This window comes from Leguminivora glycinivorella, chromosome 3, assembly GCF_023078275.1.
Source record: "Leguminivora glycinivorella isolate SPB_JAAS2020 chromosome 3, LegGlyc_1.1, whole genome shotgun sequence".
Taxonomy (NCBI): Eukaryota; Metazoa; Arthropoda; class Insecta; order Lepidoptera; family Tortricidae; genus Leguminivora; species Leguminivora glycinivorella.
This window is the reverse complement of record NC_062973.1, coordinates 8,349,674-8,362,445: the sequence shown is the minus strand read 5'-3', so window position 1 is coordinate 8,362,445 and position 12,772 is coordinate 8,349,674. Positions and strand designations below refer to the sequence as shown.

Here is a 12,772-nt window from a genome sequence, read left to right as displayed (position 1 = left end):
GAAATGTGTGAACAAATATCTTGTTATAATAACGCGGATGTCCAGATCTTGCAAATTATTTAGCTCCAGTCCACAGGAGAGAGCAAACACAAAGTTGTGTACTGTACTAGCTAGGGTTGTCACAATCTCCGGTTTAGTGATCTATTCGTTTGACCATAATTCAACATTTTATCAACCAATATGTCAAAATTTTGGTCCACTTCCCATAACTTGACCTGGTAACGTGCGCAACGCACGCAAATAAATAAACTAGTGTTAGGTTTAATTATTTTTAACGACAAAATGTACCGATTTTACTTTGAATTTGCATTGATTTGTCAAATTTGATTGATACCTGTCAATAACTCGAGTAATTCTATACTTTATAACTGGCAACATTGAGCGGACGTGACCGGTTGATATTTTAAAAATGGCGGAACGATTGGTTGGCGTCAGCGAGATATCACGCGATGTCGCCCACCAATCACGAAGCCGGGTTTTCCCGCCATATTGTAAGCGGTTGAAGGGGAGCGATGGGCTCAACGATTCATTCGGTCGTGATCGCTCGATGACTTAACCAGTCGACGAATTTAAACTAGAGAAAAAGAAATTATATAATTATTTTAGAAATTATTCACTAAGTATAACCCAGTGTGATATATCTAAATTCAAGTATAACAGTGTAATCATAGTCCAAATTCAAGTATAACAGTGTAATCATAATCGAGTGGTTTTAATAAACATTCATTGTTAAGCTGTTCGGAGTTTCCTTTGGAATCTGGTGCCTTCTTCGTGTGCTATTTCATATTTCAGAAGTGACAAGAACAATTGCAACGTAAGTACACGCCCCAAGAGTACTATATGCTTGTGCAAAGCGGTTAATTATCTATTTCAAAGTTTTGCAGTCCTTAGTGATATTTAAAACCATTCAAACGGCATTACTGTTTAAATACGCCGTTTAAATTAAACATTATCAATCGATTTCTTGGTTAATGCAATTTAATGTTCATTAATATATATTTTTTTCTTTTCATCATTTGCATGTGGGTATTTAGCAGTTCATGATAACACTTGTTCCTATGGGTTAAATAACAATCTTTTAAGATTAATGTGTTCATATATCTATCGGGGTCGAGTCCAGGTCAAACAATAGGACTGGTTAGATTGATTTCCAGTGAACTAGTTTAAACTTTAATATTTTACGGTACTAGTAGGTACTTAACTTATGACACGAGTACCATTGCTGTAGCAAACTGCTTATGCAACGTAACGATAATGCAAGTAAGTTTTGCTGCGATTATACTAGCCCTTATTACATATTAATTTGATTCTTTGACCTTGAGCTTTGTTCATTGCTTCCTACGTTGCTTGGCCCTAAATATAACCAGTAGATTACACTTGCTTTAAACATTCTTGAATTAAACTATTATTATCTTTTTAAATTAATTAAATAGCTGAAAGACACAGCAAGTTGAAAAAAAACAGAATCTGATTTTACTGAGGCTGATTCTGTTTAAAGAAGTTGGTATGGATTAAATCTTATTTAGTTATATCCTTGATTAGGACATCATACATGGGCCCTTGAATGAAAGTGACATATTTACAACATAATCGTTGCTATATGCGTGTGTTTTTTTTCCCCTACTTAACTGTGTAATAACTATAAGGTTCTCAAATCCTCGGACGTGAGATTTCAGAGTATGTCCGAGCCTCCCGACCCTCGACGAAAGCTTCTAACTCCAAGGCGAAGACATGCACACACGGACACAAGCCGGAGCCGTAGTCGCCTGCGAAGCCGAAGCCGTAGCCGTTCCCGGTCGGGTCGGGACGTTGAGCTGGGACGCGAGCGACTACGGATGCTGGAAGCAGAAGTACGACGCGAACGCAACCGCGTGCGCGCTGCTGAAGACCTACGTGAACCGCCGCGGCGCGCCAGCCCACGTCGAGCAGCCAGTCCTCATCGAAACCCCTCCACCTCCGCGTCAGCAAGGGGCCGGGACGAGGAGCATCGAGCTGAGCGTGGATCACGGCAGCCTAACACCGAAGAACGGATTATCAGGTCACGTAGCCCTTCTTTTTCTAAGAGTGATTTAATCGATATATTTAAAAATCTGCGAGATGGTCTGGCATCGCTGCCCGTTCACCAAAGCGCACCCCAGCCATTACAAAAAATTGATCATAAGAATATTTTGCCAAATTTTGATCCTTCGACAAAAAATCAAAGGATGGATGTATGGTTGAAGAAGGTCAACGAGTGCGCTTCGGTATACGGGTGGGATGAGAGAACAACTACGCATTTTGCTATGCAGAAACTTCAAGGTCTGGCTAAAACATGGTATGAGAGCCTGAATTCAATTTTGTTTACGTGGGCCGAGTGGCAGGATAAATTATTGAGTGCTTTCCCATGCGAACAAAATTATGGCCAGACCTTGGAGGACATGATTAAAAGAAAAAGTAGGTACAATGAATCTATAGAGGTGTACTATTATGAGAAGTTGAGTTTAGTAAACCGATGCGAGATAGTGGGTTCCCGAGCAGCAGAATGTATAATACATGGTATTACCGATAAGACTCTTAAGTCCGGGGCTTTGGCACTACGTTGTACCCACCCTGACGAGCTTTTACAGTACTTGATCAGTAATAGGGATTATAATCAGAATAGCCAATTGGATCGGTCTAATTTTCGTAGTAGAAATTTTGACATGTCAGCCAATCAAAACACATCGAACATTAAATCAGGCAACAGATCAACCAGCAGCACTGGTTGTTACAACTGCAAAGAAAGGGGTCATAGTTTCCTGCACTGTCCCAAGCCGCTGCTTAAATGTGCACGGTGCAATAAAGTTGGTCACACCGTGGAAAAGTGTTACGTTAAATCTGATGACAAATTATTACCAAATTCTGGTGGTGCAGTGCAGAAAACTATGCGAATTAAAGACAGCTGGGACGCGATAGATACTCCAGGCTCTAAATACTACAAAGATATTAAGGTCGATAGTGCCGGGTTGAGGGCATTTATAGATTTCGGAAGCGACGCTACGCTCATTAGGGAAACCGCTGCTAGTGAGTTAGGCTTGGCACATGATAATGTTCCTCAGATTTTGAAAGGATTTGGTAACGGTCTGGTTCAATCGTTAGGGAATCTTAATCTTAATATGAATGTCGATGGGGTAGAAGCTAAGGTCCCGTTTAAGGTTGTGAGTGATCATTGGTTAGAAGTACCCGTTCTCGTGGGTCAATCTTTCACAGAACAGGCACATGTGTTGGTGTGTAAGAATAGGGATAAATTGCAATTCTTTGATGTTGGGAAGGAGCTACCTACCCCTGAGCTAGTGGATAATAGCGATGCTTTGTTGACTTTTTATCCAGCTAGGGCAATTGAAATTTATGGAGCTGCCTCTGTGAAGGTACAAGCTAAGCCGGCGTTTGATGGTGATGTTCTTTTGAAAAATTGTGTAGCAGGAAAGCCGAACGAGCAGTATTTCATCAGCGGCGGACTTCACCGATCGGTGAATGGACACATCAATGTGCTTGTTGTGCCTTGTTCAGAATCTTGTCGCATTCAAGCTAAGCAAATCTTCTGTCGTGCAGAAATCGTGAATGTTGTGAATCGGTTAGTTAATTCTACGCAGGGTGAGACGAGTGCGAAGCAGGTGCTAGATGAGAGTCAGGTGAACGTGGACACAGGTGTGCCAGCTGACGTAAGGAGAAGGCTTATGGAGTTGTTAAAGAAATATCAGCATTGTTTTGCATCTTCTTTGAAGGATCTAGGCTGCACGGGAGTTACTGAAATGAATATAGAGCTTAATAGTCAGCGTCCAGTCGTTTATCGTCCATACAGGTTGTCACATCACGAGAGGGAGAAGGTGCGATCGATGGTCGGAGATATGCTGGACGCCGGGGTGATTAGAGAATCGACTTCCGATTACGCGAGTCCTATCCTGCTTGTGCGAAAGAAAGATGGTTCCTCAAGGTTGTGCGTTGACTACCGTATGTTAAATTCGGTGACCATTAAGGAACGGTACCCAATGCCCATCATTGAGGATGAAATAGCCCGTCTCGCTGGTCAATCCTGTTTCATTATTCTTGATCTCGCGTCCGGCTATTACCAGGTGCCGATCTCTGAACAAAGCAAGCACTTGACGTCGTTTGTCACGCCGGACGGGCAATACGAGTTCAATCGGATGCCGTTCGGCCTGGCAAACGCACCGGCAGTGTTTCAACGAATGATCAACACAATACTTGGTTCGGCTCGATTTAGTAAAGCTACCGCGTACATTGATGATGTGTTGATTTTCGGGAAGGATTTTACTCAATGTCTAGAACGTCTTGAAGAGGTGTTGCAGATGTTTGAAAAGGCGAATCTTACATTAAATCTGTCTAAATGCGAGTTTTTGCGAGAAAAAGTAGATTACCTGGGCTACGAGATTAGCGCCAATGGCATACGGCCCGGCGAAAAGAAGATTTTGAGTGTAGTCAATTTCCCTCGTCCACAGAATGTCCATAATGTGAGACAATTCTTAGGCCTTGCTAGTTACTTTCGCAAATTCATACAAAATTTTGCTCAAATTTCGTCCCCTCTTAGCAAGCTCCTAAAAAAAGATGCAGTCTGGCAGTGGAGTGATGAACAGGAACGCGCTTTCGAAAAGTTAAAGTCTATTTTGGTTGATAGGCCGGTTCTTGCTATTTACGATCCCTCCGCCGAACTGGAGCTGCATACTGATGCCAGTAAGTTAGGAGTCGCTGGTATTATTCTGCAACGGACGCAAGGTAACGAGAACTTTCACCCAGTGGCATTTTACAGTCGGCAAACTTCCCCCGAGGAGAAGAACTTCCACTCGTACGAGTTGGAAACTCTAGCGGTAGTGTCCTCACTTCGTAAGTTTAGAGTCTATTTACTGGGGAAGGAATTCAAAATTATAACCGACTGCAGTGCATTGCGTTCCACATTTGCAAAACGCGATTTGATTCCAAGGATAGCACGCTGGTGGCTTACCCTTCAAGAATTTGATTGTAGTGTCGACTATAGGCCCGGAGTGAAAATGAGCCACGTTGACGCATTATCTCGAAACCCGGTTGAGCCGTCGGAATGTCTCGAGGATCGGTTTCCAGTAATCATGTCCATTAGTAGTGAAGATTGGCTTCACACGTTGCAGCTAGGCGATTCCGAGTTGAGCAGAATAATTGAAATTCTTAAAAGCGATTTAGACGAAAAGGGATTAGAATATATAAAACAGAATTTTATCATTAAAGATAATCGTTTGTTTCGCTATTTGGATGGGGATAAAAACAATATCAGATGGGCGGTACCTAAGGGCGCAAGGTGGCAGGTGTGTAAACTCAATCACGACGACATTGGACATTTTGGGGTTGAAAAGACCTTAGAACGAATTAGAAGTAGCTATTGGTTCCCAAAAATGTCCAGGTTCGTCAAGAAATATGTTAGCGCCTGCATTGAATGTGCATATGCAAAAAACAATTCAGGCGCTCGCGAAGGGTTACTGCACCCTATTGCTAAAGTAGAGATCCCTTTCCACACACTTCACGTGGACCACCTCGGGCCCTTTGTAAAGTCCTTACGGGGTTTTACTCATTTGTTAGTGGTTGTGGACGGTTTTACCAAATTCTGTTTTCTCAAATCTGTCAGAAACACAAATGCTCAAAACGCGGTTAGGGCGCTAGAAGACATTTTTAGCATATTTCGAAACCCTGACCGGCTTGTAAGTGATCGGGGTAGTTGTTTTACCTCACACACGTTCAAACGCTTCTGCTCAGATAACGGCATAAAACACGTATTAAACGCGGTCGCTAGCCCTAGATCTAATGGCCAGGTTGAGCGGTATAACCGCACAGTCTTAGACTCTCTCAAGGCTTTAAGTGTTAAGCATGGAGAGAAAAGTTGGGATACACACTTGGGTCGCATTCAATGGGGGCTGAATAACACCATTCAAAAAACTATAGGTAGGACGCCGTCAGAGGTGATGTTCGGAACTCAAATGCATAGCGAAATTAACCCCATGCTCAATGACGTAGTTTTTGATAGCCGTAAAAATTACGATTTATGCGAAATACGCGACTGTGTTAAGGCTAAAATTGATCAAGAGCAGTCCAAACAAAAAGATAGGTACGATTCGGGAAGGAAGCCTTCCCGTGTTTATAATGAGGGAGAACTCGTTAAGATAACAAAAACATGTTTCAATAATAGCGGACAGAGCAAGAAGTTGATGCCTTCTTTCATAGGGCCATACCGCGTGAGTAAAGTCTTAGGAAATGACCGCTATGTGGTAGCACCAATACCTGGATTAATCGATACAGAAAATAGGCGATCAACGACCGTCGCTGCTGATCGCATGAAACCGTGGATACACGTGACCGCTCTACAAGTCAATGAGAAAGAACCCAACCAAAATCTTGAGAGCGATGATGAAACTGATTCGAGCTAGAATGTAATTAGTATAATTGTTAGGATATCTTATCGATGTTTATTTGCTACAGAATGTTTTTATTCGTTGTTACAGATCAAGTACGCGAGAATCGATCGGTTCGCGGCTTGGTGCAACAAGTGTCGATGAAAGTCCTTCGGCTGCCTTACGAGCATTAATCGATCGGCTCGTATGGGCGTCGATAGGCATCCTGAAAGAATCGATCTTTCGGGAGGTTAGGGATCCCTGATTAATCGATCGTTCAGGGTATTAAGGTATTCTGATTAACCGATCGTTCAGAATACTCGTTCGATATTAATAGCGAATGTCACGACATAATCGATCGGTCATGACATGATTTTGATTTTTTTTATGACCCAATTAATCGATCGTTTGGGTTTGCTAAATTCGATATTCAATCGATGGTCAACAGAATCTGTTATTTTTAATTTATTTAATACTCATTCATTGCTTGGATTATATAACTAATAGTGTTTGTTGCTTGTTTAAACAATATTGTTTTGTCAATATCTATTTGGTGAAGATACATAACAGCTTCATAATTTAGTAGTCTGTGTTTGTTAAACGTAACATCAAATTTAAGGCAAGTTGTTAAATATCTTCATTATATTACACGATGTATGTTAAATGAGTAAAACTTAAAAAAAAAATTGAGATTGCATGTTGTTGTTTAGTATAATTAATCATGTCAAGACGCCGATTGTTAGGTTTATTTGGGTTACCACCTGGTGTCGTATGCGGGGACGCACACGATATCAGGACAGCCGATTGTTAGGTTTAATTATTTTTAACGACAAAATGTACCGATTTTACTTTGAATTTGCATTGATTTGTCAAATTTGATTGATACCTGTCAATAACTCGAGTAATTCTATACTTTATAACTGGCAACATTGAGCGGACGTGACCGGTTGATATTTTAAAAATGGCGGAACGATTGGTTGGCGTCAGCGAGATATCACGCGATGTCGCCCACCAATCACGAAGCCGGGTTTTCCCGCCATATTGTAAGCGGTTGAAGGGGAGCGATGGGCTCAACGATTCATTCGGTCGTGATCGCTCGATGACTTAACCAGTCGACGAATTTAAACTAGAGAAAAAGAAATTATATAATTATTTTAGAAATTATTCACTAAGTATAACCCAGTGTGATATATCTAAATTCAAGTATAACAGTGTAATCATAGTCCAAATTCAAGTATAACAGTGTAATCATAATCGAGTGGTTTTAATAAACATTCATTGTTAAGCTGTTCGGAGTTTCCTTTGGAATCTGGTGCCTTCTTCGTGTGCTATTTCATAGATAGGGATAGCGATAGGGATAGCGATATCACTACATAGTATAAAACAAAGTCGCTTTCTATGTCCCTATGTCCCTTTGTATGCTTAAATCTTTGAAACTACGCAACGGATTTTGATGCGGTTTTTTTTAATAGATAGAGTGATTCAAGAGGAAGGTTTATATGTATAATAACATCCATTAAATAGTGGAGAAGTACTGTTATTTTTGAGGTTTCTAATGCGATGTCGTAAATAATTACATGCGGGTAGATTATATTTATTTGTCTACCCCGAACATTTATATAAATTAATATCGGGTAGTTTTGTGTTGTTTACATCTCCGGTGACATTTTGCTGGGACGTCAGTCTTCCACGACCACGGCCAGTGCAACCTGGCCGAAACGTTGGGAAAAAAGGTAAAAATAATGTTAATAAATCGCTTTCGACCTGTATGTGACTTTAAATATGTGTACAAAGCGCGAGAACTTAGTATTATCTTGATAAGGGATAGGGATAGCGATAGGGATATCGATAGGGATAGCGATAGCCATAGCGTTAGCGATAGCGATAGCGATAGGGATAGAGATAGGGATACGGATACGGATACGGAAACGGATACGGATACGGATACGGATAATATGGATATCGTTAGAGGGATACGGATAATCGGTCGGCGGTCTCTTACAATCAAAGTGCTCTAAGACGATCGTTGTTTGCTTGCTTGAAGATTACGTTTGCGATAAGTATAAGCAAAATGTAAAAAATTGTAAGGGATAATAGAAAAAAGTACTTTTTACCCACCGATCATATAGTGTCGAAATACGGGCTATGTGGGATGTTTATAAAGGTTTCCCCAGCGTATATAGAATTACCTACGCTGTGGTCGATGTGTAATATTTCTACAATCATTGCAAGCAAAAGTATTATGTGCAATCGAAATAATCGCAGATAAATATACCAGAGAAACCTAAGGATCCAAATGAAAATCTTAATGAATACTTTTATTACGCGGGCGAAGCCGCGGGTAAAAGCTAGTTAAGCTATAAATGTGATTTTGGATAGCCACATATTGAGCCACAGGCCATCAAATATATGATGCATATATACCTACATCACCATGCATTTAAGGGTTAAATTTTGTTTATTTACAACTGACAAATTATGTTAAAACTAACTTAATTTTAATTCATAACGTGTCAACTACGTTATTTTATCACACGCCTTCCCTACTGTTTCCAGTTTTTCAGTACAATTCCAAATGACCTCAATAGAAAGTATAAGTACAAAGCAATTTAGGTCGTCTCTTACAGGCATAGCGTATGATTCGACTGTGTTTGCCAACCCTAACTAGTTGTAAGTGGGATTGTTATAACAGTGGATTTTCGAGCACACTTTAAGTGTGTTCGTTATTCATGCTACTGTGTACAATTTTAAAAGTCTTTCATTTCTTTTTGTAAACCTGTATAATTTGCACCAAATAAAAAACAAGAACACCAAGAAGTTATGACAATATTTAATATTTTTTTTTTTTTTTTTTTTAATCAGGTCACTTTTTGTAGGAAACTCGAGCTACCCAACCATACAAAGATAATTTATTTTGCATGAAAGTTACAAGTTACATGCGGAAGTCTCTTTCCAACTTGTCATAAGGTAACGGACCCAATCATGGACAATTTAAGATTTTTTTTTGCCTATTTTTGATATTTCACTGATACGTGTAAAAATTCTACCGCTAAGCGTGTTAAAACTTGAATGTCTTATCGTTCTTTTACATTTCAAGCGTATTGCAGAATAGATACTCCTATTGGTTTCTTCATAGTTAACAAATTAAAGATAAAGATTTTTCAGTTCTCCAGTAATGGATCCCCCATTATGGACACTGAAATAAGTTTAAAATTTTGCTTTTAAAGCCAACTGAGTCAATTTTATAAACCCCAAATAAAATTAGTTTGGGTTATTTTAACATAGGATTGTTTATTGTAAATTTTGGTTTCGCAAATTGTTCCTTGTCCATCATAGGAGGTACGCAGTTTTCGGGTTCCAGTTATGGACACTCTCAAAATAATACTATTTCTTTTGTATCTTTGGAGCAACAAACTAGTATGATTTATACCTTATCTCATGCTTAATGCAGTAAGTAAAACTGATTCAAGTTTACACCGAGTATTATTTTTTTATTATTTTATACATGAACTTAACTCTCTTAGCAACATTACTAAGAATTCGTCCTGATATTTTTTTCAGTAAACTGATGATTTTTATCTTGCCGCCAAATCCCTCAGAAATAACCGAATTAAATGAAACTTCAAAATTAAGCAGCTCTATGACTACAGTTTATGGTAAATTGCCGTCAAATTAATTAATTTTAGATACTTATTTTTAAGGATTTGTGTTTTTTTGTCCATAATGGCATCACCGTCCATTTATTTTACATTATTAGACATTGACAACCACTTGTAAATTGTAACATTTACTTTTGAGGAATGGGCCCCAGGTATACAATTTATTGTTATTTTTTTATTGCATCAATACACTAGGTAGTTGATATACAGTTTTAACCCTTCTTCTGTGTTTGATAAGGATGAGTAACATAAGGCGTTGGACTTTAAATTTTTATATAAAAGTTAATTATTTTATGACAGAAACAGACGACGGGTTAATGACAACAATACTTATACTCCTAGGTCGGATCTGTCGGATGTGCTTGATAAGTCCAGGGTAGCACGAACGTTACGGAAAATGGATGTGATTCTTGGTTCTAGAAAGTGAGGCCACTGTTCACATTCTCCATAGGTACATTTTCCTTCACGTTCTTTCTAGCGAGTAAGGTATTCTGAACTCATGATAGCTACCCATATAACCATAATCGGTCGCCGTTCCTACGCAAATCCTCCTATTTTGTGTACACACAGGTCTTCGGGTCTCAATGCTTAGTCGCAGTACGGTCGACGTTTAGTCGCGGCGACCCAAATGGGGACGATTGGTAACAGGCACAAATGGTCACAGAAGTGACAGAAGTGTGCACTACGCGTGCACACATTGTTACCGTTTGGCGACTACTTTCCCAAAATCATTCGTTCATTTCATTCTTTTCAAATGGCGACTGTCAAAGACGTCAAAGTAAAAAAGAAATAAAATCATTTGACATTAAAATGTAATGGCGTAAGAATTTGTTAAAGATAAATATTGTTTGCATTTGTAATATAATGTGGGCTAATTACCATGGCCAATTAAATTGCTCGAGTGATTTCATAAAATAAGTCTAAATTTATCAACGCGCCATCAATTTACCTCAGTTTAACCAGTAATAATATTATTGACTACTCGGTGTTTGCGTGTTATGTATATTGATTGGTGAAGTTTTAGTGCTCCGGTGCATATACTATACTGAAATAATAAAAATAATATATTTAGACTAACACGATTTGCACTCATAATTTTAGAACAAAACGGGACGGGACGTCGGGCCAAATATAAATGTAAGTGTTTACGCGATTAAGTCCCGTTTTGTTCTAATAAAAATAATGCCTAGAAAACCAATAAAGTTGTTAAAATATGGATTAAGACGGTAATATTCCATGTAAAAAACAGTCGCCAAACGGTCACCAAACGGTCGACAAACGGTCGCAAAATGGTCGCAGCGTACACGCGTGACCGAAAGCAGTGAATATTTATTATATTTTCAAAATGGCTTCTTGTATTAATTTTTTCCAGGTATCCTCAAACTTTATAAACAATTAAATATGCCGTCGTACTCAGTTGCCCTCACTAAAGAAGATTAAAAAAAAATTGTAACGTGCGTACCGAGCTGCTGGGTTGTAAAGGATCGGGGATCATATGGTCTTCTCTAGAGCAACTAGTATTTTGCGGCATTTCACAATTGACACTTCTTGAAGTAGTCGTCATTAATATTACTATCAACATTAATTTCAGCGATCTGTACTTCTTTTGTCAAGATTTTTGTAGAGATAAGTGTCCACAAATTTGTAATGTTTTAACATCTTTAGAGACATAAATAAAACGTAGTAGAGTAAATAATGTGTTTTTTTTTTGTAACCCAAACAAAATACTTGTAGATACGAGTGCGGAAAAGAGGAAAATCGATACGAGTAGCGATAAATTAATACACGAACGAAGGGAGTGTTTTAAATCGACACGAGTTGTGAATGTCCTTTTCGCACGAGTATCGTACGACGATTTTCAGTACCTAAATCTAAGCTAAGAGTTTCGACCAGACAAGAAATGAATCATTGCTTGATTTGCTCGCACTACTGCGTTAAAAAAAAGCAGCATCTGTACTGAAAAAACTATCATTGCGCAACAGAAATTCTATTAATATCACAGTAAATACTCTATTTCATTTGATACCTACTTTTATTGTGTAAAGCAACACTACACATCATTTTTATCAATAAGAATTAAAAATTATATATTTAATACATTAAGTAACTATAAAGTGCTTATCTATTTGTATAATCATTCTGCACTTTTCTTAACTTTCCCACATTTCTATAAAATGTCGAAGAGTGCTTAAATGGTCGTCGTTGTTTATTATTATTTAATTCGCTCATATTTAAATGATTCAAAACAACCAGTCCACAACTTCACAAGACAGTTTGAGAAACCTTCGTATTTCAGATTGTCATTTGCGGTTACAGTGGTTTAGGAGCAGTTCAGTAATCAGACCTACACATGTGTGTACAAATTCTGTCAATGTCACTGTCAGAAACCGTTCTGACAGTGACAATGACAGCTACAAATTCGTCCACTTGTTGTTACTGTTATGTGTGCACACGTCGACTAATAAAGTGTCGTTAAAAATCGTTCTGACAGTGACATTGACAGCCACAGATTCGTACACATTTTGTTACCGTAACAAGTGCACACGCCGACTACATTTTGTTATTGTATCAATACGGTCGCATTGTTTACACGACGTTACCACGCGTTATGTCACATTTGACAGTTAGTTACTGATTTGAAGATTTTGCGACCGAAATGGTTGTATGGGTACGCGTATGTAGATTTCCTTAATTTCAATGTTGCTTCCCACCGTTTTCCTTCGCACA

The 12,772-nt window shown here is 38.9% G+C and overlaps 1 protein-coding gene across 1 annotated transcript; it reads left to right on the top strand.

Moving 5' to 3' along the window:
• The first annotated feature begins 262 nt into the window (after nt 1–262).
• Nucleotides 263–2,073, top strand: LOC125224612. The gene is made up of 2 exons (XM_048128032.1): nt 263–814; nt 1,677–2,073. The coding sequence occupies exon 2, from the start codon at nt 1,732–1,734 to the stop codon at nt 2,071–2,073; it is 342 nt and encodes a 113-aa protein (XP_047983989.1). The 5' UTR covers nt 263–814; nt 1,677–1,731.
• Nucleotides 2,074–12,772: the final 10,699 nt, after the last annotated feature.